Source organism: Delphinus delphis, chromosome 6 (genome assembly GCF_949987515.2).
Source record: "Delphinus delphis chromosome 6, mDelDel1.2, whole genome shotgun sequence".
In the NCBI taxonomy this organism is placed as follows: domain Eukaryota; kingdom Metazoa; phylum Chordata; class Mammalia; order Artiodactyla; family Delphinidae; genus Delphinus; species Delphinus delphis.
The window spans coordinates 90,005,093-90,032,285 of NC_082688.1; the positions used below are offsets into that span (position 1 = coordinate 90,005,093).

General features: G+C 37.7%; 1 protein-coding gene across 1 annotated transcript in view; it reads right to left on the minus strand.

Annotated features, from left to right (window-relative positions):
• Positions 1-27,193, minus strand: part of CENPP (centromere protein P) — a 223,929-nt gene that overhangs the window by 165,193 nt on the left and 31,543 nt on the right. The window contains exon 4 of the mRNA XM_060015048.1: positions 21,779-21,867. Coding sequence (XP_059871031.1) covers positions 21,779-21,867 — 89 coding nt within the window. The remainder of the gene's footprint in view (positions 1-21,778; positions 21,868-27,193) is intronic.

Consider the following 27,193-nt stretch of genomic DNA (forward strand, 5'->3'; position numbering starts at 1 on the left):
TCAGGTTGGTGAACATGTGGATGTGCTAGGAGGCTGATGTGCCCAGATTCCACGAAGAGAGGGCACAGAAGCTCTATGTCTATCCTCCTCCCCCAGCCCCCACGGCACCCCACCCCACCCCTAGACTTTGGTCTATGAATTGTTTCCATTTGGCTGTTTCTGGGTTGTAACTTTTACTGAAGTCTAGCAGTCTTATGGAGGACTCTGCCCTTAACCTGTGGGTCTCTGCTAAATCTGGGTAGTGTCAGAATTGAACTGAATTACAGGACACCCAGTTGGTGTCACAGAATTATTGTGTCTCACCACCACACCATATGTCCTATTCCAAAATAGCTAGAAATAATTTCATTCCTATGCCTATGAGCTCCCATAGGAATTTAGCTCAATTCTCTTAATACTATACCTATTGTTATATTGACACCTACAAACACTTCTGAGCAACTTACAGGCAAGATGCATGTGCTCATTTAATCATTCATTCAATAAATGATTGTGGGAGTAGAGTTCCCATTCTAGTCACAGTAGAGTAAGCACATTGAACCTGAATGTTCCCATTAATTACAATTTAGAAACATGGAAATAACACGTAAAGCAAATATTGGAAGATTCTGATATGTGGACAGAAGAAGCAAAACAGGTAGAGACTTCAGGAATTAAGGGAGGACCAGATAATGAGTTCCTTGGGGTTCATTTTTACCTCTTGTACATCCCAATCTGGATGCTAGAGCAGACTGAAATTAAAAAAACAAACAAAGGGCTTCCCTGGTGGCGCAGTGGTTGAGCGTCCGCCTGCCGATGCAGGGGACGCGGGTTCATGCCCCGGTCTGGGAGGGTCCCGCGTGCCGCGGAGCGGCTGGGCCCGTGAGCCGTGGCCACTGGGCCTGTGCGTCCGGAGCCTGTGCTCCACAACGGGAGAGGCCGCGACGGTGAGAGGCCTGTGTACCGCAAAAAAAAAAGAAAAAAAAAAAAAAAACAAACAAAAGGGCCCAGGGAAAGACTGCTCCTTCTGGCCAGCAGAAGTCATACAAGATGCGGAGTGAAGACACTGGTTTTAGTGATGATTATTTGGACTTGACACCAAAAGCTAAGGCAACAAAGCAAAAATAAACACGGGACTACATCAAACTAAAAAGTCTCTGCACAGTAAAGGAAACCATCAACAAAATGAAAAGGCAACTTGGCGAATGGGACAAAGTACTTGCAAACCAAATATCTGATGGGGTTAATATGCAAAATATATAAAGAACTCACATAACCCAATAGCAAAAAATCCAAACAAGCAGATAAAACAGGCAGAGGATGTGAATATAAGCATACCTCAGAGATATTGCAGATTCAGTTCCAGGCCACCACAAAAAAGCAAACATCGCAATAAAGTGAATCGTACAGATTTTTTTAGTTTCCCGCATATTAAAGTTATGTTACACTATAGCTTCATGTCTAAAAAAAAAAAAAAATCAAGGTACAGGTCTTCCCCAGTGGCGCAGTGGTTAAGAATCCACCTGCCAATGCAGGGGACCCGGGTTCGAGCCCTGGTCTGGGAAGATCCCACATGCCATGGAGCAAATAAGCCCGTACGCCGCAACTACTGAGCCTGTGCTCTAAAGCCCACGAGCCACAACTATGGAGCCCACGTGCCACATCTAGAGAAGCCGTGCACTCTACAGCCCATGCTCTGCAACAAGAGAAGCCACCGCAATGAGAAGCCCACACACCACAACGAAGAGTATCCCCCACTCGCCGCAACTAGAGAAAGCCCGTGTGCCACAATGAAGGCCCAACACAGCTAAAAATAATAAATAAAAATAAATTAATTAATTTAAAAAAACAAGGTACATATCTTAATTAAAAAATACTTTAGGAGTGGGGGAGAAATAGGTGCAGGGTACAAACATCCAGTTATAAAATAAATAAGCCACAGAGATGTAATATACAGCATAAGGAATATGGTCAACAAAATTGTAACAACTTTGTGTGGGAATGGATGGTTACTAGACTTACCATGGTAAACATTTCATAATGTATGAAAATGTCAAAACACTATGTAGTACACCTGAAACTAACATAATATTGTATGTCTACTGTATTTCAGCTTAAAACTAAGTTTCTATAAGATATAAATACACTTGTTATATATCTGGACCCAATCAGTCCATATCTGATTGAGGACTCCTGAATATTAAACTGATCTAATGTTCACAATAAAGAGGAAAAAGTTCACAAGAAAAAAAATCACTTTACTGCTAAAAACTGCTATCCATCAGCTGAGCATTCAGCAAATCTTTTTGCTGGTGGAGGGTCTCTCCTCGGCATTGATGGATGCTGACTGATGAGGGATGTTTACTAAAAGTTGGCATGGCTGTGGCAACCACCACGCTTATTCTTCAAATAAGACGACAATGAAGCTTGATGCATCAAGTGACTCTCCCTTTCATGAACGATTTCTCTGTAACATGCAATGCTGTTTGATAGCATTTCACCCACAGAACTTCTTTCAAAACTGGTGTCAATACTCTCAAACCCTGCCACTGCTTTCTCAACTAGGTTTATGTCACAGTCTAAATCCTTTTTTGTCATTTCAACAATCTTCACAGCATCTTCACTAGGAGTAGATGCCATCTCAAGAAACCACTTTCTTTTTCTTCATCCATAAGAAGCAACTCCTCATCCATTAAAAGTTTTGTCATGAGACTGTAGCAATTCAGTCACATCTTCAGGCTCCACTCCTAATTCTAGGTCTCTTGCTATTTCCACCACACTTGCAGTTACTTCCTCCACTGAAGTCTTGAACCCCTCAAAATCATCCACGAAGGTTGGAATCAACTAGTTCCAAACTCCTGTTAATGTTGATCTTTTCACCTCTTCCAATGAATCATGAATGTTCTTTCTTTTTTGTTTGTTTTTTCTTTTGGCTACGTCGGGTCTTAATTGCGGCATGTGGGATCTTTGTTGAGGCATGCGGGATCTTTCGTTGCAGCACACAGGATTCCCTCTAGCTGTTGCGTGGGGGTTTTCTCTTCTCTAGTTGTGGTGTGCAAGCTCCAGGGCACATAGGCTCTGTAGTTTGCAGCACGCGGGCTCTCTAGTTGAGGAGCGCACAAGCTCAGTAGTTGTGGCACGTGGGCTTAGCTGCCCCATGGCATGTGGGAACCTAGTTCCCCAACCAGGGGTCAAACCCACGTCCTCTGCATTGGAAGGTGGATTCTTTACCACTTGACCACCAGGAAAGTCCCATGAATGTTCTTAATGGCATCCAGAATGGTGAATCCTTTCCAGGTTTTCAACTGACTTTGCCTAGATCCATCAGAAGAATTCACTATCTATGGCAGCTACAGCCTCACAAAATATATTTCTTTTTTTTTTTTTTTTTTTTTTTTTTGCGGTACATGGGCCTCTCACTCTTGTGGCCTCTCCCGGTGCAGAGCACAGGCTCCGGACGTGCAGGCTCAGTGGCCATGGCTCACGGGCCTAGCCAGTCTGCGGCATGTGGGATCTTCCCAGACCGGGGCACGAACCCGTGTCCCCTGCATCGGCAGGCGGATTCTCAACCACTGCGCCACCAGGGAAGCCCAAAATATATTTCTTAAATAATAAGACTTGAAAGTTGAAATGACGCCTTGATCCATGGGCTGCAGAATGGATGTTGTGTTAGCAGGCATGCAAACAACATTAATAACATTGTCCATCTCCATCAGAGCTCTTGGGTGGCCAAGTGCATTGTCAATGAGAAATAATATTTTGAAAGGAATCTTTTTTCTAAGCAGTAGTCCTCAACAATGGGCTTAAAATATTTAGTAAACCATGTTGTAAACAGACATGCTGTCATCCAGGCTTTCCATTTATAAAGCACAGGCAGAAGAGATTTAGTATAATTCTTAAGGGCCCTAGGAATTTTGGAATGGTAAATGAACACTGGCTTCAACTTAAGGTTACCAGTGGCATTAGCCCCTAACAAGAGAGTCAGCCTGTCCTTTGAAGCTTTGAAGCCACCGATATGAGGCTGTTTTGTCTACATTGAAAATCTGTTGTTTAGTGTAGCCACCTTCATGGATTATCTTAGCTATATCTTCTGGATAACTTGCTGCAGTGTCTACATCAGCCCTTGCTGCTTCACCTTGTACTTTTATATTATGGAGATGGCTTCTTTCCTTAAACCTCATGAACCAAACTCTGCTAGCTTCAAACTTTTCTTCTGTAGCTTCCTCACCTCTCTCATCCTTCATAGAATTGAAGAGAGTTAAGGCCCTGATGTGGATTACACTTTGGCTTTAAGGAAATGTTGTGGCTGGTTCGATCTTCTATCCAGACCACTAAAACTTTCCCCATAGGTGCAATAAAGCTGTTTCACTTTCTTATTTGTGTGTTCACTAGAATATTACTCTTGATTTCCTCCAAGATAGACAGATAGATATACACACACAGGGAGATACATATCCCTATCTATCTATCTATCTATCTAATGGAATATTATTCATCCATAAGAAGAAGGAAATCCTGATATTTGTAACAACATGGCTAGACCTCGAGGACATTATGCTAAGTAAAATAAGTCAGAGACAGAAAGATAAATACTGTATGATCTCACTAGTATGTGGAATCTAAAAAACAAACAAACAAAAAACAAACTCGGTTGCAGAGAACACATTGGTGGTTGCCAGAGGCAGGGGGTTATGAGGTCGGCAAAATGGGTGAGGGTGGTCTAAAGGTACAAACTCCTAGTTATAAAATAAGTAAGTCATGGGGATGTAATATACACCATGGTGACTGTAGTTAATAATACTGTATTGTATATTTGAAAGTTGCTAGAAGAGAAAATGTTAAAAGTTCTCATCAGAAAAAAAAGTAACTATGTGGTTATACATGTTAACTAGAGTAATTGTAATGATCATTTCACAATTTATACATATATCTAGTCATTACATTGTACACCTGAAATATATATCAACTATATCTCAATAGAAAAAAACCAGTGTTCAAAATCATGCAATTTAATCTACTGGACATAATATTAATACAGTTTCTTTTGTGGTTTATTACTTAATAGCAAAAGTTTTCAAAAATTAGGCAATAAAATTTTTGATGCAGTTAAAAAAAAGAAAAAAAAAGATGAGAAATATATCTATCTATATATATATATATATCTAAATATATATATATATATATATATATCTAAATAAAATATAGATAATGTAGACATCATAAAAAGATCTCACATGCTGCGGAGCAGCTAAGCCCGTGCGCCACAGCTACTGAGCCTGCGCTCTAGAGCCCGCGAGCCACAACTAATGAGCCCACGTGCCACAACTACTGAAGCCTGCGCACCTAGAGCCTGTGCTCTGCAACAAGAGAAGCCACCTCAATGAGAAGCCCGCGCACTGCAACAAAGTGTAGCCCCCCTCACCGCAACTACAGAAAGTCCACGTGCAGCAACGAAGACCCAATGCAGCCAAAAAAAAAAAAACAAAAAAACACCTCATCAGAAGTGTTCCATAGCAGAATAGAGATGGCAGGTGAAAGAAACTTAAAGATAGACCAATAGAAATTATTCATACCAACAGAGAGAAAAAAGATTGGGGGAAAAAAGGTAAGAGATTCTCAGAGAGCTGTGAAATAATAACAAAAGGTTTAACCTTCATGTCATCAGCCTCAGAAGGAGAGGGGAAAGGGCCTGGGACTGAAAAAATATTTGAAGAAAAAAGGACTGAGTACTTCCTAAATTTGACTAAAAAAATATACCTACAGATTCCCAAAGATGTCTAAGCCCAGAGAAATGATGATCACATTTCTAAAAATGAAAGACAAAGAAAGTCCTTGAAAGCAGGCACAGAGAAATGAGGCATTACAAATAAGGGAACAATGGTTTGAATAACTGTCTATTTCTCATCAAAAACCATGGAGGCCAGAAGCAAGTGGCACAACATTTTTTAAGTGTTGAAAGAACAGAACTGTCAAACTAGAATTCTATATCCAGAAAGAAGCTTCCTCAGGAATGAGAGTAAAGACATTCTCACATGAAGAAAATTAAGAAAATTTGCTGCCAGAGCCATCATTCACTCAGTTTCCTTTAACTCCTTGAGCATATTTAAAACAGTTTCTTTGTGTAATAAATCCAAAGTCTGGGCTTCCTCAGGGACAGTTTCTATTGATTGATTACTTTTTTTCCTGTGCATGGACCTTACTTTCTTACTTTGTTTCTCGTTCTGCCTGTTTTGTAATTTTTGTTGAAAACTGAACATTTTAAACACTATAGTGTGGCAATTCCAGGAATCAGATTCCCCCTCTCCCCAGGGTTTGCTGTTGTGCTTTTTGTTCCTTTTGTTGGTTTAGTGACTTTTCTGAACCAATCTGTAGAGTCTACTTTTTGTTGTGCGTGACTACGTAAGTCTCTGCTCAATTAGCTAATATTGGACAGAGATTTACTTAAACACCTTGAATCCATGTCTCCAAGTCTTTGCCAAGGGGCTTTCTGTTGGGCATAGCTTCAATACTCAGCAAGGCAAAGCTTCCCTGGTGGCGCAATGGTTGGGAGTCCGCCTGCCAATGCAGGGGACGCGGGTTCGTGCCCCGGTCCGGGAGGATTCCACATGCCGCAGAGCGGCTGGGTCCGTGAGCCATGGCCACTGAGCCTGTGTGTCCGGAGCCCGTGCTCCGCAATGGGAGAGGCCAGAACAGTGAGAGGCCCACGTACCGCAAACAAAACAAAACAAAACTCAGCAAGGCAAATGACAATACTACCTTAGCTTTCACTTCCTGCTTTTGCACAGCCTCACGGTCAGCCAGTAGTGAGAACTTAGGCCATCTCAGGTCTTCCCTGAGCATGCACACAACCCAGCCTTCTAGATTCCCAGGGATAGGTCAGAGATTTTTGAAGTCCCTAGCCGTTGCATTCTACAGCTTTTCCTTTTAAGCTTTTTCATTAACCTATTAATTGCCCCAGCTGTTATCCACCGCCTCAGGCACCCATGAAGTTTAAAAATTGCCTCCAGGGCGATTTTTAATTAAAAATTGCCTCCAGGGCAACCCTGGCAGTCCAGTGGTTAGGACTCAGTGCTTTCACTGCTGGGGCCCAGGTTTGATCCCTCGTCAGGGAACTAAGATCCCACAAGCTTCATAGCATGGACCAAAAAAAAAAAAAGCCTCCAAATATCTTCAACAAATTCTCCCAGAGAAAAACCTTTCACACTAGATTAGTTCTGAGTCAGGTCAAATAAATACAGCCTTCAAAGTGAGATCTTCCAGGGAATAAAGAAACAGGTCAAACAATGACAATTTACTGGGAATGTGGCTTTGAAGGAGTTTGAACCTATTCTGCTCCCTCTGGTGGCTGCCAGCCTTGCTGGTTATCACCAGGATTACAGGCTTTTTTTTGTCAAGGCTAACACAGAGCTAGTAAAGGAGAGATAGGTATAGGGCATTTAAAAAACACAAAGCTCACTCTTGTTATCAAGATTCTGCCATTTTTCCTGAATAAATGCTCCCTGGATTGCTACAACCCTTTGGTTCATTTCTAGAATTCCAAAAAATTTGATTCTGACAGTTTTGGCCAGTTTTTTTGTTGCTTTTACAGAGGAGGGAATCTTCAAAGGTACTTACTCTGCTAGTTTCACTGACATCTATGCCTTGAATTTTAAAAGAACTCAGCCAGGGCTCTGTATTAATCATGTCTTTTATTTTCTGTATTCTGATGCTTTGACATCTGGGGCCTTGCTGACCCTGGAGAAACTGTGCCTCCCAAGGTTAGCCCATTCCTAGAGATAGTAAACAACTTGCTCCTGAATGCTTTTCTAACGTGATACAACCAGTCCAGAACCCGTATCTCAACCACCTCCTTTATATTTGCTATTCCCGTATCCACTTGCTCAGGGCTAGGTACCAGAGGTATCTAGTGACAGCCCCTATGACCCACAGCCTCCTGAAATTATTCAAACTAGCCAACCTAAGCCTGCTCACACTGACTCACATTTCCCTTACCTCAGAAACCACAGTAAAGGCTCTTGACCAGTTTCCCATTCTCCCTCTGTCTCCTGACCTACTCTAGTGCTTCTCCCTGTGGCCCCCAGTGGCATGATGTACCCCTCCCTCTTAGGAACCAACTAAGTAACAAACTACCCTTTCAATGGTAATCATCTTCCTGATCTGTTGGCCTTACCATACTCAAATAATTTTTTTAAAAACCTATTAAAATAGGTTCCCTTGCACTTATTACTAACTTTTAAACATTAGCCATGTAGTATATATGAGCATAGATGTTTATTTCACATGTAAGCTGTTGGTTCCTGTAGATAGCAAAAAGACTACGCCAGAACACATACACAGTAGTGGTGAGGTTTATTCTCTCCATACTTGGTCACTCAGCCAAATGGTCCTGTAACCATGAGTTAATAAACTCATTGGAACTGCTTCTCAGAGGGACCTCACCAAACTAGTCTTCGTGGAAGCTATAGTGATATTTCTATGAAGGTGACTAATTTGGTGCAGCTCTTCACTGAGTAAATGGCCCTCTGAAGCTAATCTTGGTGAACTTATCAGGACTTGGGATAGTAAGTAACTTGTGGAAGTCAGTAAGGGGATTAATTGAATTGTGATTCTTGGAAAATGACCTAAATTGCCTCAGACATACAAAAAACGAGCATGTCTGCATAATAATCATTCAGCTTACCTGTACAATGACTAATCTGAGGAGTAGTTTTGTCCTAAATCCCTTCCAGTTATAGCTTTTTATGCTTTTCTGTGCTTTTTTTTCTTCAAAAATAACAACAAAAATAGTGAAGAAAGCATCTGGCATATAGAATTCATTCTCAAAGAATCCTTGTAACTCGATCAGTTGAGTATATTGTAAATAGTGGTGGGCATGTATTCTTACTGAAGGAGTTTAGGAATCTATGCCACAAGTAATATCACACAATAGGGAATCTGTAAGATGAAGTAATTCCATGTAGAGTGGGTGGCCCAGAGAAACAGTGCTTTGTAGATCCAGTTTTGCTGAGAAGCATTCCCCAAATATTGGCAATCACTCCATGTTGTAAAGGGGAGACCTAGCTCATGGATATTCTTCTAATAGCTCTATTATTCCAATTCCAATAAGTTCCATTATTTCTCAGAAATATTTTTATTCTTTGATTTGTTATTCTTCATATAAACTTTTGGAATGGGGCAGAAGCTTGCAAATACTTTTATCCAGTTTCTTCATTTTGCAGATAGAGCTCCACAGAGTTTAAATATCTTTCCTAATTCAGTGGTTAGTCATTAGTTTAAAGGAAAAAACCCAACGAAATGTGTTATATGAAGGTACACTGTCCTTGTTATCACATATTTGTGATTTACACTAAGGATAAGACATGCATACTAAGTGATTATAATACAAGGAAAAATAGGATTCATTTTTAGAGAGTACCTAGAGTTGGTAACCAGCTGGGTACAATTAGGCAAGTTTAGCTCCCTGACTTACTCATAGTCACCCTCTCACTGAGGCCTTCTCTGACCATACTATTTAAAAATGGATACCTCTCCCTCATCCTGTACATTCTCTATTTCCCATCCCACTTTATTTTCTCCCATACCATTTATCTCTACCTAATATATTATTCATTTTATATATCAGTTTATTTATTGCCTTTTCCTCTTCCTAGAAGATAAGTTTATGAGGGCAGAGATGTTTTGTTTTGTTCACTGCTACATACTAAGCACATACAATGTTTGCCATGTAATAGGTATGCACTTACATTCCCATAGCATTTATCTCATCATCATTTACCACACGTTATTGGTTTTGCTCATTTACTAGTTTGTCAGCTTCATGAAGTCAGAAACTATGTATCTTTTGTTCAATTTTACTCTTAGAAACTAATACAGTACAAAGTACATAATATGCTTTCAACACGCATGTATTTATTTATTTTTAAATTTTCATCCTGGGGCAGGAGAGGTATATTTTAAGCCTGGAAAGTCTTTTTATCCCTGAATATAAGGAAGTGCTCAAAAATATGAAAAGAAGAGTAAAGAATTATAAACCTTTAAAAAAAAGAATGAATGATACCATATCTATAGTAAATATATATGTACACATATACACATATATTGATACACAGGGGTGAAGGGAGATATATTTCTCAAGCACAAGGACTAATGCTTATTGAGAAATGTAAAGGGAAGTGCTGGAGTTGAAAAATCATCATTTTGCAACCACCACAGTAAAAAGTAGATCAGATATGAATCACCAGGGGTGCTAAATATAGGCAGAAATTTTAATGAAGAGTAGTATCTGCATGACCATAAAGTATCCCCCCATAGACTGTCTACTAGTTGTAAGGGAGGAAAAAAAGCAGTGATGATACAGTGGAGAATCACGCAGCAGTTTGACTGATGATCAAAATTAACATCACCCGTAAGGGACAGTTATCTGAGAAGGACAAAACATCACCTATACAGTATTTTGCCTGAGAATACATAACAGTAATTGATGATGAGAAAAAAAATCAAAGACTAAATTAAAAACATTCTATGAGTGGCAGGGAGGGGGAGGCGGAAGAACTGTATTTTTTAAAGATGGCAAAGTCATAAAAGGCTCTAGAATTGCTCTAGATTAAAGAAATCTGTAAGACATGACAACTAAATGCAATACTTGACTCTAGCCTGGATCACGTACTGCAGAGGAAAAGAAAATACAATAAAGGACATTATTAGATCAAATAACCAAATTGGAATATGGATGGCAAAGTAGATAAAAGTATTATATCAATGTCAATTTATGGAGTCAATCACAGTACTATAAGAGAATACCTCTACTCAGATTGCACACCAAAGCATCTAGGAGAACACAGCCATGATATATGCATCAGGAAGAAAAACAGAAATGGTAAAAATCTGGGTAAATATAATAATCTATCACTCTTAAATTCTTTAAATTATGTATCATGGTTGAGGGTAAAAAACCATAACTGTCTGATGAGGTTTTCAGTGCATACATATGAATGTAATTCATATAAAAACTATAACATGAAGCAGGGAGAGAAAGGGATCTATACTGTTATAAGGATCCCCAGACTGTAAATGCAATGGTAAAGTATTAAATCTAAATAGACTGTTAAAAGTTAGCTTATGCAGTTGAAATCCCTCCAGCAGCCAATAATAATAATAATATAATAATAATAATACTTTTTAACGTCTGACAGTGGAAATTACTCTCCAAAGAATATAGGTCCATAAAGAGCAGTAGTTACTTCATTAGTGTACAAGGCCAAAATGACAAGATGTTTTAATCTCCATTAAACAAGGGAGCAAAAAATAAGCTCTTAATCATGTGATGAGGGAGTGAGCCAAGAAATAAATCTTAAAAACTACAATGGCCAAAGTTTAAACACACACGCACACTACAGACACCCAGGGAAAGAAAGAAAAAGACTGTTCTCTTACATAACTTTTTTAAAAGAACTGTATTTAAAAGTGGATTAAGTCACAATTCCTTCACCCCCATTCATATCTCCACAGTCTTCCATTATAGAAAGAAAGTGTGTGTGTGTGTATGTGTTTGTGACAGACAGAGACAGTGTGTTTGTGTGTGTGTGTGTGTGTGTGTGTGTGTGTGTGTGTGTGTGTATCGGCTCTTAGAGCTGTAAGAGTGATTGCAATTTATCTGTTTTCCCAAGCATAGTTCAAACTTCACTGGATGTAAAACAGATGTTATGGATTTCCTTCACAAAATGTTGGCAGTGGCACATTTCCAATGCAACTAGAGGAATCAAAAAAGTAAAGTAACTCCAAATGTCTCTTTCTCAAGGATAAAGCAAAGCACAGAGAGAAATTTGGAATAACACTTTTAAACTTTTCTTTAAAAATTAAATTCCTAGGAATATTGGGTCTAAAATCAAATGATTATCAGAACTTAATTCACTAAAATATTATCAGTTACTCTCACACACTGCCAGTGGGGATGCAAAATGGTATGGTCACTCTGGTAAACAGTTTGACAGTTTATTATAAATTTAAACATATTCTTATCATATGACCCAGCAACCCCACTTCCGGTTATTACCCTAGAGAAAAGAAAATTTACATTCACATAAAAAACTCTATTGAGCAGCACTATTCATAATCACCAAAACTGGAAATAACCTGAATGTCCTCCAATAGGTGAATGGATAAAAAAACTATTATACAATAAAATGGAATACTACTCAGAAATGAAAAGACAGATGAATCTCAAAGGCATTATGCTAAGTAAAGAAGCCAATCTCAAAAGGTTACACACTGTGTGATTTCATTTATTTGACATTTTGTAAAGGAAAAATTCTAGTAATGAAGATCAGAGCAAGTACTGCCATGGGTTAAGAGTGGGGAGAGGGTATAAGGGCTTTTTGGCATTGATGGAACTGTTTAATACCCTGATTATACTCGTGAGTACACAGAAACGATCTAATCAGAATAACACAGAAGGAAAAAACTGAATTAAATGAATGGAGCCACAGGGACATGTAGGACAATACCAACGATTTTACATTCATGTCATCAGAGACCCAGAAGCAAAGAAGAAAAAGTGCTGAGTGAAAAGTATATTTGGAGAAATAATGGCTGAAAACTTGTCAAATTAGGTAAAAAGACATAAACTTACAAATTCAAGAAACTCAGAAAACCCTAGGGAGAATAAACTCAGAGAAATCCATGCTTAAACACATCATAATCGAACTACTGAAAATTAAAGAAAAAGAAAACTTCCTGAATCAGTAGAGGAAAACAGACACATATCATATAGAAGAACAAGGATTCCAAGACAGTGGATTTCTCAACAGAAACAATGGAGGCCAGAAGGAAGTAAAACAACATTTTTAAAGAACTGTCACCCAGAATTCAATATCCAGTGAAAATACCCAAACAACATGGAGGCTAAACAATGTTACCAAATAACCAAGAGATCACTGTAGAAATCAAAGAGGAAGACAAAAAATACCTAGAGACAAATTACAACGAAAACAAGATGATATAAAACCTATGGGATGCAGCAAAAGCAGTTCTAAGAGGGAAGTTTATAGCAATACAAGCCTACCTCACGAAACAAGGAAAATCTCAAATAAACAACCTGACCTTACACCTAAAGGAACTAGAGAAAGAAGAACAAACAAAACCCAAAGTTAGTAGAAGGAAAGAAATCATAAAGATCAGAGCAGAAATAAATAAAATACAAACAAAGAAAACAATATCAAAGATCAATAAAATAAAGGTGGTTCTTTGAGAAGATAAACAAAAGTGATAAACCTTTAGCCAAACACATCAAAAAGAGGGAGAGGACTCAAATCAATAAAATTAGAAATGAAAAAGGAGAAGTTACAACAGACATGGCAGAAATACAAAGCATCCTATGAGACTACTACAAGCAACTCTATGCCAATAAAATGGACAATCTGGAAGAAATGGACAAATTCTTAGAAAGCTATAACCTTCCAACACTGAACCAGAAAGAAACAGAAAATAAGAACAGACCAATCACAAGTAATGAAATTGAAACTGTGATTTAAAATCTTCCAACAAACAAAAGTCCAGGACCAGATGGCTTCACAGGTGAATTGTATCAAATATTTAGAGAAGAGCTAACACGCATTCTTCTCAAACTCTTCCAAAAAATTGCAGAGGAAGGAACACAGCCAAACTCATTCTATGAGGCCACCATCACCCTGATACCAAAACCAGATAAAGATACTACAAAAAAAGAAAATTACAGACCAGTATCACTGATGAATATAGATGCAAAAACCCTCAACAAAATACTAGCAAGCAGAATCCAACAACACATTAAAAGGATCATACACCATGATCAAGTGGGATTTATTCCAGGGATGCAAGGATTCTTCAATATATGCAAATCAATCAATGTGATACACCATACAAACAAACTGAAGAATAAAAACCGCATGATCATCTCAATAGATGCAGAAAAAGCTTTTGACAAAATTCAACACCCATTTATGGTAAAAATTCTCCAGAAAGTGGGAATAGAGGGAACCTACCTCAACATAATAAAGGCCATATACAACAAACCCACAGCAAACATCATTCTCAACGGTGAAAAACTGAAAGCATTTCCTCTAAAGCCACAGCAATCAGAGAAGAAAAAGAAATAAAAGGAATACAAATTGGAAAAGAAGAAGTAAAACTGTCACTGTTTGCAGATGACATGATACTATACATAGAGAATCCTAAAGATGCCACCAGAAAACTACTAGAGCTAATCAATGAATTTGGGAAAGTTGCAGGATACAAAATTAATGCACAGAAATCTTTTGCATTCCTATACACTAATGATGAAAAATCTGAAAGAGAAATTAAGGAAACACCCCCATTTACCATTGCAATAAAAAGAATAAAATACCTAGGAATAAACCTACTTAGGGAGACAAAAGACCTGTATGCAGAAAAGTATTAAGACACTGATGAAAGAAATTAAAGACAATACAAATGGAGAGATATACCATTCTTGGATTGGAAGAATCAATATTGTGAAAATGACTCTACAACCAAAGCAATCTACAGATTCAATGCAATCCCTATCAAATTACCAATGGCATTTTTTACAGAACTAGAACAAAAAATCTTAAAATTTGTATGGAGACACAAAAGACCCCAAATAGCCAAAGAAGTCTTGAGGGACAAAAACGGAGCTGGAGGAATCAGACTCCCTGACTTCAGACTATACTTCAAAGATACAGTAATCAAGACAATATGTTACTGGCATAAAAACAGACATATAGATCAATGGAACAGGATAGAAACCCAGAGATAAACCCACGCACCTATGGTCAACTAATCTATGACAAAGGAGGCAAGGATATACAATGGAGAAAAGACAGTCTCTTCAATAAGTGATGCTGGGAAAACTGGACAGCTACATGTAAAATAAAGAAATTAGAACACTCCCTAACACCATAAACAAAAATAAACTCAAGGGCTTCCCTGGTGGCGCAGTGGTTGAGAGTCCGCCTGCCGATGCAGGGGACACGGGTTCGTGCCCCGGTCTGGGAAGATCCCACATGCTGCGGAGTGGTGGGCCCATGAGCCATGGCCACTGAGCCTGCGCGTCCGGAGCCTGTGCTCCGCAACGGGAGAGGCCACAACAGTGAGAGGCCCGCATACCGCCAAAAAAAAAAGTAAACTCAAAATTGATTAGAGACCTAAATTTAAGACTGGACACTATAAAACTCTTAGAGGAAAACATAGGGAGAACACCGTTTGACATAAATCACAGCAAGATCTTTTTTGATTCACCTCCTAGAGTAATGGAAATAAAAACAAAAATAAACAAATGGGACCTAATGAAACTTAAAAGCTTTTGCAAAGCACAGGAAACTACAAACAAGGTGAAGAGACAACCCTCAGAATGGGAAAAAATATTTCCAAACGAATCAACGGACAAAGGATTAATCTCCAAAATATATAAGCAGCTCATGCAGCTCAATATTAAAAAAAACAAACAACCCAATCCAAAAATGGGCAGAAGACCTAAATAGACATTTCTGCAAAGAAGACATACAGATGGCCAAGAAGCACATGAGAAGCAGCTCAACATCACTAATTATTAGAGAAATGCAAATCAAAACTTCAATGAGGTGTCACCTCACACCATTTAGAATGGGCATCATCAGAAAATCTACAAACAGTAAATGCTGGAGAGGGTGTGGAGAAAAGGGAACCCTCTTGCACTGTTGGTGGCAATGTAAATTGATATAGCCACTATGGAGAACAGTATGGAGGTTCCTCAAAAAACTAAAAATAGAATTACCATATGATCCAGCAATCCCACTACTGGGCATATACCCAGAGAAATCCATAATTCAAAAAGATACATGCACCCCAATGTTCATTGCAGCACTATTTACAATAGCCAGGTCATGGAAGCAACCTAAATGCCCATCGACAGACGAATGGATAAAGAAGATGTGGTACATATATACAATGGAATAGTACTCAGCCATAAAAAGGAACAAAATTGGGTCATTTGTTGAGATGTGGATGGATCTAGAGACTGTCATACAGAGAGAAGTAAGTCAGAAAGAGAAAAACAAATACCGTATATTAATGCCTATGTGTGGAACCTAGAAAAATGGTACAGATGAACCAGTCTGTTGGGCAGAAATTGAGACACAGATGTAGAGAACAAACAGATGGACACCAAGCGGGGAAAGCAGCAGGGTGGTGGGGGTGGGGGTGTGATGAATTGGGAGATTGGGATTGACATATATACACTCATGTGTATAAAATTGATGACTAATAAGAACCTGTTGTATAAAAAAAATTAAATTTAATTTAAAAATTGTTTTAAAAAAGAAAGAGAAATACCATTTGATATCACTTATATGTGGAATCTAAAAAATGGCACAAATGAACCCATCTACAAAACAGAAACAGAGTCATAGACATAGAGAACAGACTTGTGGTTGCCAAGGGGGAGGGGGAGAGGGAAAGGGATGGACTGGGAGTTTGGGGTTGGTAGATGCAAACTGTTATATTTAGAATGGATAAGCAAGGTCCTAATGGATAGGACAAGGAGCTGTATTCAATATCTTGTGATAAATCATAATGGAAAAGAATATAAGAAAAGAATATCTCTATGTGTATAACTGAGTCACTTTGCTGTACAGCACAGATTGGCACAACATTGTAAATCAACTATACTTCAGTAAAAAAAAAGACAATGGATAGGGGTTTAAGAGCAGATTATGGGAGACTGGGATTGACATATACACACTACTATATATAAAATAGATAACCAATTAGGACCTACTTTATAGCACAGGGAACCCTACTCAATACTCTGTAATGGCCTGTATGAGAAAAGAATCTAAAAAGAGAGATGATATATGTATATGTATAACTGATTAACTTTGCTGTACACCTGAAACTAACACAACGTTGTAAATCAACTATACTCCAATAAAAATTAAAAAAAAATTTTTTTAAAGAGCAGATTAGTCAGAAAATGAAGAAATAATTACTGAACTGAAATACAGATCTGAAGAACAATCAGGAATAAGCACAAAGATATGAAGAGATAGAAAATATAAAGAAAGGGTAAGATGGATGCAGAAGATGAAAAAATAATATGCCCTAAATTCCAGAATGAGAATCAAAGAAAACCAAGGTAGAGTTCCACTTCTACTTAAGATGTAAAAATCTGCAGAGAAGGTCACTCTCAACCTAACATCCTGGAAAATCTGAATAATCTATAAAATCATAAACTTTCTTGAGCCCATCAAAGACCTGAGGTTACAAGGCAATCAAATAAATTAAAATTTTTCTCCCTCTAAGGAGAAACAAGACACATAAACTATTCACCTTTGGTTAAACATAGGGGAGGGAAGCAGTTACCATACAAGTGGATAACAAGAAATCAGCTAAAATTTCAACAAATTCTTATAGGACAAATGTGGGGTGGATGTCATTTTGGAACAGATGGGAACCCCACACACAAAGGGACTCCACCAGAAAGATCATGGCAGGAGCCCAGAGAGAGCTCCCCTCAGTGACACAGGCACAAAGAGGTGATCAGCTGCTGCTGGGGTACAAAATGAAGCCAGAACTTCTCTTTGGTAGGAAGCAAAAACCCTAAGCTGCTAAAGAAGCAGCAGCAAAGCAGTGCAAGAAAAAAAAAAAACCTTGCCTCCGAGGGAGGAGTAAAAGTCAAACCCATATGATTCTGGGAGAGGGGCAGAAAACACTCCTGCTATCAAGAGAAAGATCCATTGCTTTGGAAAAAGGGGCAGAAGCTTAAATCCCTCTGTTGCACGGGAGGGATACAAAACCCTTTGGGTGCATGATCCTACACCAAAAGCAAGCATAACCCTGGGGTGTGGGGGGAGGGGCAAGGAACTCTCCCCTCCACAAGATCAACACCAGACCCAGGCTGAGTTTGGCTGCACTGGGGAGGAGGAGCACAAAAACGGGTGTTCTCAACCCCTGAGGTGCAGGTCTACAGGACCTGCCCAATACTAAGGATGGACCATGGAACACAGATCTCCCTTTGTTCCCACCATGAGCCTAGCACCAAGAAACAGGCATCACCACCTACTGCTGAGGGAGTGTCAAGTGCAGGGAGAAACATTCCCCACTGAGATGCAGATATACAGGGACTACTAAAAGTTGAGAGTGAAGCTGGAACACTGAGGAAAACCCTCCAGCTCCCCAAACCCTATTCTAAGCATAAGGAAGAACTGAATTTGAAGTTGAGTTTGAATTCACTGCTGGAAGAATTTGAAGCCTTTGGTGCCTAAAAATAATGAAAGAAACAAAAATCCCAAACCCAGCTCAACTGCTGACTACCCTGAATTAAATCCCATACTAAGAGCCTGATAAAAGAAATGTACCCATTTCTGGGCATAACTACTATTTGTTTCAGACTCTACTGTTTTCAACAGACAATGTCCATCAGTCAATAAAAAATTATGGAACACAAAAATTCAAGAAAAAACAAACTATTGTAGACTAATCACTAGAACTGAACTCAATGATGACTCAAATGTTGGTAATATCAGATATGGGCTTTAAAATAACTATGATTGGGCTTCCCTGGTGGCGCAGTGGTTAAGAATCTGCCTGCCAATGCAGGGGACGCGGGTTCGAGCCCTGCTCCGGGAAGATCCCACATGCCGTGGAGCAACTACGCCCGTGTGCCACAACTACTGAGCCTGCGCTCTAGAGCCCGGGAGCCACAACTACTGAAGCCCGCACACCTAGAGCCCGTGCTCCGCAACAGGAGAAGCCACTGCAATGAGAAGGCCGCGCACCGCAATGAAGAGTAGCCCCCGCTCGCCGCAACTAAAGAAAGCCCGTGTGGAACAATGAAGACCCAACACAGCCAAAAATAAATAAATAAATAAACAAATAAATAAATTTAAAATGAAATAAAATAAAATAACTATGATTAAAAACCAGAGACAAATAAGAATGGTGGGGCTGGGCAGAGAAGGAAATGGGGAGCTACTCTTTAATGGGTATGGATTTTCAGTTCTATAAGATGAAAAGAGTCATGGAGATGGATGGTAGTGTTGCTTGTACAACATTATGAACGTATTTAATACCAATGAACTGTACATTTAAAAATGGTTAAAAAGGTAATATATATTATATATATTAATATATAATGTTATAGTGTTACACACACAAGTGCTTGGAAAACTGGTAAAATCTGCAAAAGCTCTCTGGATTTTACTAATATCAAATTTCTGGTTTTGATAGTATACTATAATTATGCAAGATGTTATCACCGTCAGAGGCTGGATGAAGTGATCTCCTTGTATATTGTTTTTATTGCAACTTCTTGTGAGTCTCTAATTATTTCCAAACTGAAAGTTTAAAATGTGTAAGAATAGATGAAATAAGATTGGAAAAATACTGATAACTGTTGAAGGTGCCTAATGGGTAGCTACAGGTTAATTATACTATTATTTTTACATATCCATGTATCCCCCCACTTTTCAAAAGTTTGATTCACACCACTTCACTTTTACCAAAGACCTACATTATTACCTCTTTTTGCTAATCGAAAGAAATCTGATGGAAGAATTTTCACTTTTACGAAAAAAGGCAAAAAATGAAAATAACATTCAGGGTTTGTTTTGGAGCGAGCCATCATAAAGACAACATGCACCCTGAGCAGTGAAAGTGGCACCACCAAGCTCCTTCCCCAGAAACTACATTCAGCATCTCAGCATCAAGCCACCATAGCTTTGAAATGTGTCTGTGAGCATTTGTGCTGTATCTTGATTTATTTTGTACATATTAGCAATTTTGTACATCTGTTAGCAATTTATTTTGTACATCTGTTAGAGGTAACTGCTTCTTCACTTTACACCATTTTGGCTTACAAAAGGTTTCATAGGAATGCTCTATTTTCAGATGTGGGGGAACCTATATTTAAAATTTTCCATAATAAAACATTAAAGAAAAAAATAACTATGATTAATAAGTTAAAAGATCTAGTGAAAAAAGGTAGATAACATTCATGAAGAAATGGGGAATTTCAGCAGAGAGAGAAAAATTAAGAATCAAATGAAAACACTAGAAATAAAAAAACATTACTTTAGAGATGAAGAATTTCTTTAATGGGCTCATTGGCAGAATGGACTTCAGCTGAGGAAAGAATCTGTGAACTTTAAGATACAGTAATAGAAATTATCCAAAATGAAATGCAAAGAAAAAAGAGTGAAAGAAATAGAACAGAGCATCCAAACACTGAGACAATATATCAAATGTTCTAACATATGGCTAATCAGAGTTGGAGAAGAAGAAAGAGAACAGGACAGAAAAAGTATCTGAAAAGATGCGGTTGAGAATTTTCACATAAACACACCTTAGAAATAGCACGCACTGTCAAAAAACAATATTAATAGAAACGTTTGAAAGCAGCCAAAAAAATGCATGCACAGACATAAACAATATAGCAGACTTCTTTTCACAACCCATGTACTCCAGTAAACACTGAAAGGATTGCTTTAAAGAAAGCAAACTGTGAAAGAAAGTGTCAATACAATTGTCAATGGTCAACAACACAGTCCTGGTTTTCCTCCCATCTCTCAGTTTTCTAATTTCTTTGCATTATCCTTTAATTCTATTCAGCAGGACATTTTAGAATTCCTCAAGGTTCAGTGGCAGTCTTTTTCCTATTTTCACTCTATATTCTCTCCATAGGCAGTCTCATTCCTGCTCAAAGTTTTAACTTTACCCACTGGCAGATAACCCCAGTGTTTATATCTCCTACCTACACCTCTTCTCAGCTTCCTACTTCTTATTTTTACTTCAGTGCTTCAAAGGCACTTAAGTTCAACATGTCCAAACTGAAGTCACCAACTCATCTGACATGGTCTTCTTCCAACTTTTCCTATCTCAACAAATGCAATCACCATCACCAAGGAGTTAGCACCTGTCAGTGACTCCTGACTCCTCTTATTTAACCAACACCATGCCTATTCAATTGTACTTCCTAAATATCCCCCAAATCCATTCAGCCCTCTATCTCAACCACCATTATTCTAGTCCAAACTACAAACTTCTGTTTCCCTGAACTGTTTTATAGGCTAGTCACTGACCCTCCTGTATCCAATTTTGCACCCCTTAAATCCCTTCTCCCTGCAACATCAAAAATAATTCTTTCTAGGATGTCACACTACGTCACACATAGTTTGACTATGGTCAAACTCCTTATACCAAAATCCATAGTGTGGACCTTACATACGTTGCTAACCTCATCTTATACCATTCTCCCCTGCTCTTGCCCTCTCCCAGACACTCCGGCCTCCTGTTCCCCCCCAGCACAATGCCTGTGTATAAGCTATCCTATCTAGGACCTCTTTTGTTAGTGTATGCCTGCTCATTTTTCAGATATCAGCTCAAGTTTCAGGAAATTATTCTATGTTCTCCCTGAAAGTCAAATTCCTGATACATGCTTCAACAGCACTGTGCAACTCTTATTTGTAGCATTTGCCACAACGATAATTTTAGATTTATTTCTGCAATTATTTAATATAACTTCACTCTAGGCTATAAATTCCATGAGGATCAAGGATTATATCTGGTTTTGCTTACATTTTATTTTAATGCCTAGTACATGGTGAATGTACAATAACTTTTAATTGAGTGAATGAGAGACATAGAAAATATAGGCTTAAATATAAGCCACAATAATGGTGTTATACTTTCAGAGATATTTTGATATTTACTTATCAAGAAAAAAGAACAGGTAAACTTAAAATTGTAAACTGAAAGAAATTCCTAAGAAAAGAAAAGTAAAATATCTTACCTAGACACAAATTCACTTAATTCTGAATATTCGGTGGGTTCCATTATTATGCTGAGGTCAGTAATAACAGAAGATAAACTCTCCTCATTCTAAAATAGGAACAAAAAAACTTTTTTGTATCAAAGCACAGTCAACTTTTAAATAAAATTAAGAGACAAATCTACTTTCAAAATATGCAAAATGAAATGTCACCAAGTAATAGGAAAAAGTAACCAAGAAAAAGTACTGCAAATATGGGTTACTTTTTTTAAAAATTTTTATTGGAATGTAGTTGATTTACAATGTTGTGTTAGTTTCAGGTGTACAGCAAAGTGAATCAGTTATACATATATAGATATGCACTCTTTTTTAGATTCTTTTCCCATATAGGTCATTACAGAGTATTGAGTAGAGTTCCCTGTGCTAAATGTCCTTACTAGTTATCTATTTTATATATAGTAGTCCGTATATGTCAGTCTCAATCTCCCAATTTATCTCTCCCCTCCCCTTTACCCCCAGTGACCATTAGTTTGTTTTTTACTTCTGTGACTCTATTTCTGTTTTGTAAATAAGTTCATTTGTACCATTTTTTTAGATTTCACATATAAATAATATCATATGATATTTACCTTTCTCTGACTTACTTCACTTAGTATGACAATCTCTAGGTCCATCCATGTTGCTGCAAATGGCATTATTTCATTCTTTTTTTATGGCTGAGTAATATTCCATTGTATATACATACCACATCTTTATCCATTCCTCTGCTGATGGACATTTAGGTTGCTTCCATGTCCTGGCTATTGTAAATAGTGCTGCAATGAACACTGGGGTACATATATCTTTTTGAATTATGGTTTCCTCCAGATATATAACCAGGAGTGGGATTGTTGGATCATATGGTAGCTCTATTTTTAGTTTTTTAAGAAACCTCCAAACTGTTCTCCATAATGGTTGTACCAATTTATATTCCCACCAACAGTGTAGGAGGTTTCCCTTTTCTCCACACCCTCTCCAGCATTTATTGTTTGTAGATTTTTTGATGATTGCCATTCTGACTGATGTGAGGTGATATCTAAATAGTTTTGATTTGCATTTCTCTAATAGTGACGTTGAGCATCTTTTCATGTGCCTCTTGGCCATCTGTATGTTGTCTTTGGAGAAATGTCTATTTAGATCTTCTGGCCATTTTTTGATTGGGTTGTTTGTTTTTTGATATTGAGGTGCTTGAGCTGTTTGTACATTTTGGAGATTAATCCCTCGTCAGTCGGTTCCTTAGCAAATATTTTCTCCCATTCTCTGGGTTGTCTTTTTGTTTTGTTTATGGTTTCCTTTGCTGTGCAAATGGGTTACTTCTTAAAAGAGTGAAATCAGATCCTCACTCCATACCAAAAACCAAAATGAACTCCAAGTGAATTACTTACTTAAATGTTAACACTGAAACCATAAAGTATTAGGAGGGAATATAGACATGTAACTGATTACTGAGTAAGAAAGAACTTTCTAAGCAAACAATAACAACAAAAAAGCAAATATGATTACATAAAAACACAAACTATCGATATAAAATGCTTTATAACTAAAAGAAAAGAAATAAACAGGAAAATTTGTACTATAAAAATGACAAGGAGATATGAAAACTTAAAAGAAAAAGGCACATAACATGCACTAAAAACTCAGAGGTAAAAGACAAGTTACACGGAAAAAAAATGTTTGCTCTGACAAGTAATAAGATAAATGTAAATTAACACAATGAGATGACACTTTTACCTATAACATTGTTTTGACAATGCATAACTTAAAATGTTTATATTCTCTGTCTCAGCAATTTGAATTCTATGAATATATCATAAAGAAATGAAGACAAAGGCTAACAGCTTCTTATTACAAAAAGCCAAAAACAAGTCTATATTCAATAATGGGGATTGTTAAATAAACTGTTAAATACTTTGATCTGCAAAATCCAAGTTTTCTCCTTTACTCTAGTAAATTTTCTTCTATTATATATTTACCTATAATTTCTCTTTCATTTTTTCTTGTTTTTGGAAAAATCATATGAATCTTCATTGTCTTCCAGATTTTTCTTCTTTTCAATTGCACTTGTAGGTGGTTTTTCTCAAGCCTATCCTCCATATTCTACTCCTAACTATTTCTAATTTATTTTTCAGCACTATAATCATTTTATTCTTCCTTTCTTTCTCCCAGCTCTCTTTCCCTCTTATTCAATTTTCTTTGAATGCTTTCATTTGAGAGTGCAGTTATAATATAGCATGTTCTTTTATTTCCTGGATTAATTATTTCAAAGAGAATTTATCTACATTTTCTAATTCCTTTCATGGCAAGGTTTCTAAATGATGACTAACAAATTCTGCACCATTTTTGTGTTCTGTACTCTGTGGATCTTTTTTGTTAACAGGAGTAGATCTAGCAATTTCTTCTATTTCCTAAGGATATAGAGTGAGTAGATAATGCTTGACTGTTTACCATTTGTCTGGGTAATATCTGACTTGTCTTTCTGTATTTTCAGCTGCTGGAGAAATGGATATTAATGGCTTATAATCACTGTTTAGTTTTTTCCGCTGCTCAAGAATATAGTGGGAATTGTTAGGAGCAACTGTAGTCAAAGTAGACTGTTTGTGGGCATCTACCACCATATCTCATCAAAAAAAAATTCCAGGGCTTCCCTGGTGGCGCAGTGGTTGAGAGTCCGCCTGCCGATGCAGGGGACGCGGGTTCGTGCCCCGGTCCGGGAAGATCCCACATGCTGTGGAGCGGCTGGGCCCGTGAGCCACGGCCGCAGAGCCTGCACGTCCGGAGCCTGTGCTCCGCAATGCGAGAGGCCACAACAGTGAGAGGCCCGCGTACCGCAAAAAAAAAAACCAAACCAAACCAAACCAAAACAAAAACACAACAAATTCCAGAACATTCTTACAACTCAATAATGAAAAGACAAATAACCCAATTAAAAACTGGGCAATGGATCTCAACAGACATTTCACCAAAGATGATATACAAATGGCCAATAAGCTTATGAAAAGATGCTCAACATACTAATCATAATCTGGTACTTCCATCTGACCCAGTAATTCTCTACCTAGATTTATATAAGAAAAATGAAAACATAACGTCCACTTAAAAACTTATACATGAATATCTTCAGAAATGTTATCCATAACAGCCAAAAGGTGAAAACAAGCGAAATGTTTCTCAGCTGACAAATGAATAAACAAAATGTGATAGATCCTCACGATGCAGCCAAAAAAAAATTTTAAAAAGAATGAAGTAATGATATATGCTACAACATGAATGAACCCTGAAAATATTGTGCTAAGTGAAAGAAACCAGTCAAAAAATTTGTAATCATACAAATTATATGAGTCCATTTCTATGAAATGCCAAGAATAGGCAAATCCATAGAGATAGAAGATAGATAAGTCAGGTCTGGGAAGAAGAAAGGCAAATGAGGGGTGATAAAGAGCATGGGGTTTCTCCTTGAGGTGCTAAAAAAGTTCTAAAATTGATGTGGTGATGGTTGCACAAAGCTGAATAAATTAAAAACTGCTGAATGTATACTTTTAATGGATGAATTATATGGTATGTGAACTACATCTCAATAGAGCTGTTATAACAAAAAAAAAGGGGAAAAGAAAAAAAATCTCAGAGAAATGCCTTGTCTTTTGTTTGAGTATGTGTAAGTGTTTTGGATTTTGGCCTTATACCCATTAGAATAGGCAAAGTACCCTGTCAGCATAAAGCCTATGATTTACTGGCCCCTCCATTTTTTATTCATTCATTCATTCATTTATTTTTGGTGTGTTGTGAATTCTTCAATATATTTTTTCTCCATCTCTCTCCTTGCCAGTCATACTGCTAACGAGGTCAACCCACCCCAGTTGGCAAACAAGGGAAGGACCTTGTAAACAACCTGACCTCAAAGACCCTGCATGAGTCTCAGCAGCACATTCCTTTCTACCACAGTCAATTTAAGCCCGCATTTCTCATTCTTCTCTACAACTTAAGGATTTGGGGTAAAGACATTCAAGAAAAGGGTCCTGTAATTTCACAAAATACCCTACATCAGATTTCAGTGTTTTCTTTCATTTGGGTTTGAATGTCATCACATCAGGTAAATTTTCTCTGGAGACTATGATATGGGACTGTATTCTTTTTTCTTTTTTTTGGATTGTATTCATTTTAAAAAAATTTTTTTGAGATATAATTGACATATAACACTGTATTAGTTTCAGATGTACAAAATCATGATTACATATTTGTATATATTGTGAAATGATCACACAGTCAATATTCAACACCACACATAATTACAAAAATTGTTTCTTTGTGATAATTTGAAGATTTACTTTCTTAGCAACTTTAAAAAATGCAATGAAGTATTATTAACTATAGTTGCCATACTGTACATTAGATCCCCATGACTAATTTATTTTCTAACTGGAGGTCTGTACCTTTTGACCACCGTCACCCATTTCCCCCAACCCCCTCCCCTGGCAACCACCAATCTATCCTCTACATCTATAAGCTTGCTCTTCTTTTTGTTTATGCTGTTTCCTAGATTCCATATATAAGTGAGATCATACAGTACTTGTCTTTCTCTGTCTGAGTTCACTTAGCATAATGCCCTCAAGGTCCATCCATGTTGTCACCAATGGCAAGATTTCATTCATTTTATGGCTGAATAATATTCCATTTTATATACAGACCACATTTTCTTTATCCATTCGTCCATCGATGGACACTAAATTTGTTTCCCTGTCTTGGTTATTGTAAATAATGCTGCAATAAACATGGGGGTGCATGTATCTTTTTGAGTTAGTGTTTTTGTTTCCTTTGAATAAAATACCCAGAAGAATTGCTGGATCATGTAACAGTTATATTGTAACTTTCTGAGGAGCCTCCATATTGTTTTCCATAGTGGCTGCACCAATTTACATTGCAACCAACAGTGCACAAGAATTCCCATTTCCCTACATCCTCACCAACACCTGTTATTTCTTGTATTATTTACATTACACATTCTAACCAGTGTGAGGTTATAGCTAATTGTGGTTTTGATTTACATTTCCTTGATGAATAGTGTAATGTTGAACACCTTTGCATGTACCTGCTGGTCTTCTGTTTGTCTTCTCTGGAAAAATGTCTAATCAAATCCTCTGCCCATTTTTAATCAGATTGTTTTTTGCACTATTGAGTTTTATGAGTTCTTTACATGTTTTGGATATTAACACCTTATCAGACATGACTTGCAAATATTTTCTCCCATTCAGCCTTGTAATTTTGTTGATGGTTTCCTTTGCTGTGCAGAAACTTTTTAGGTTCATGTAGCTGCTTGTTTATTTTTGCCTTTAGTGTCAAATCCAAAAAATCATCACCAGAATGATGTCAAGGGGCTTACCACCTATGTTTTTTCTAGGAGTC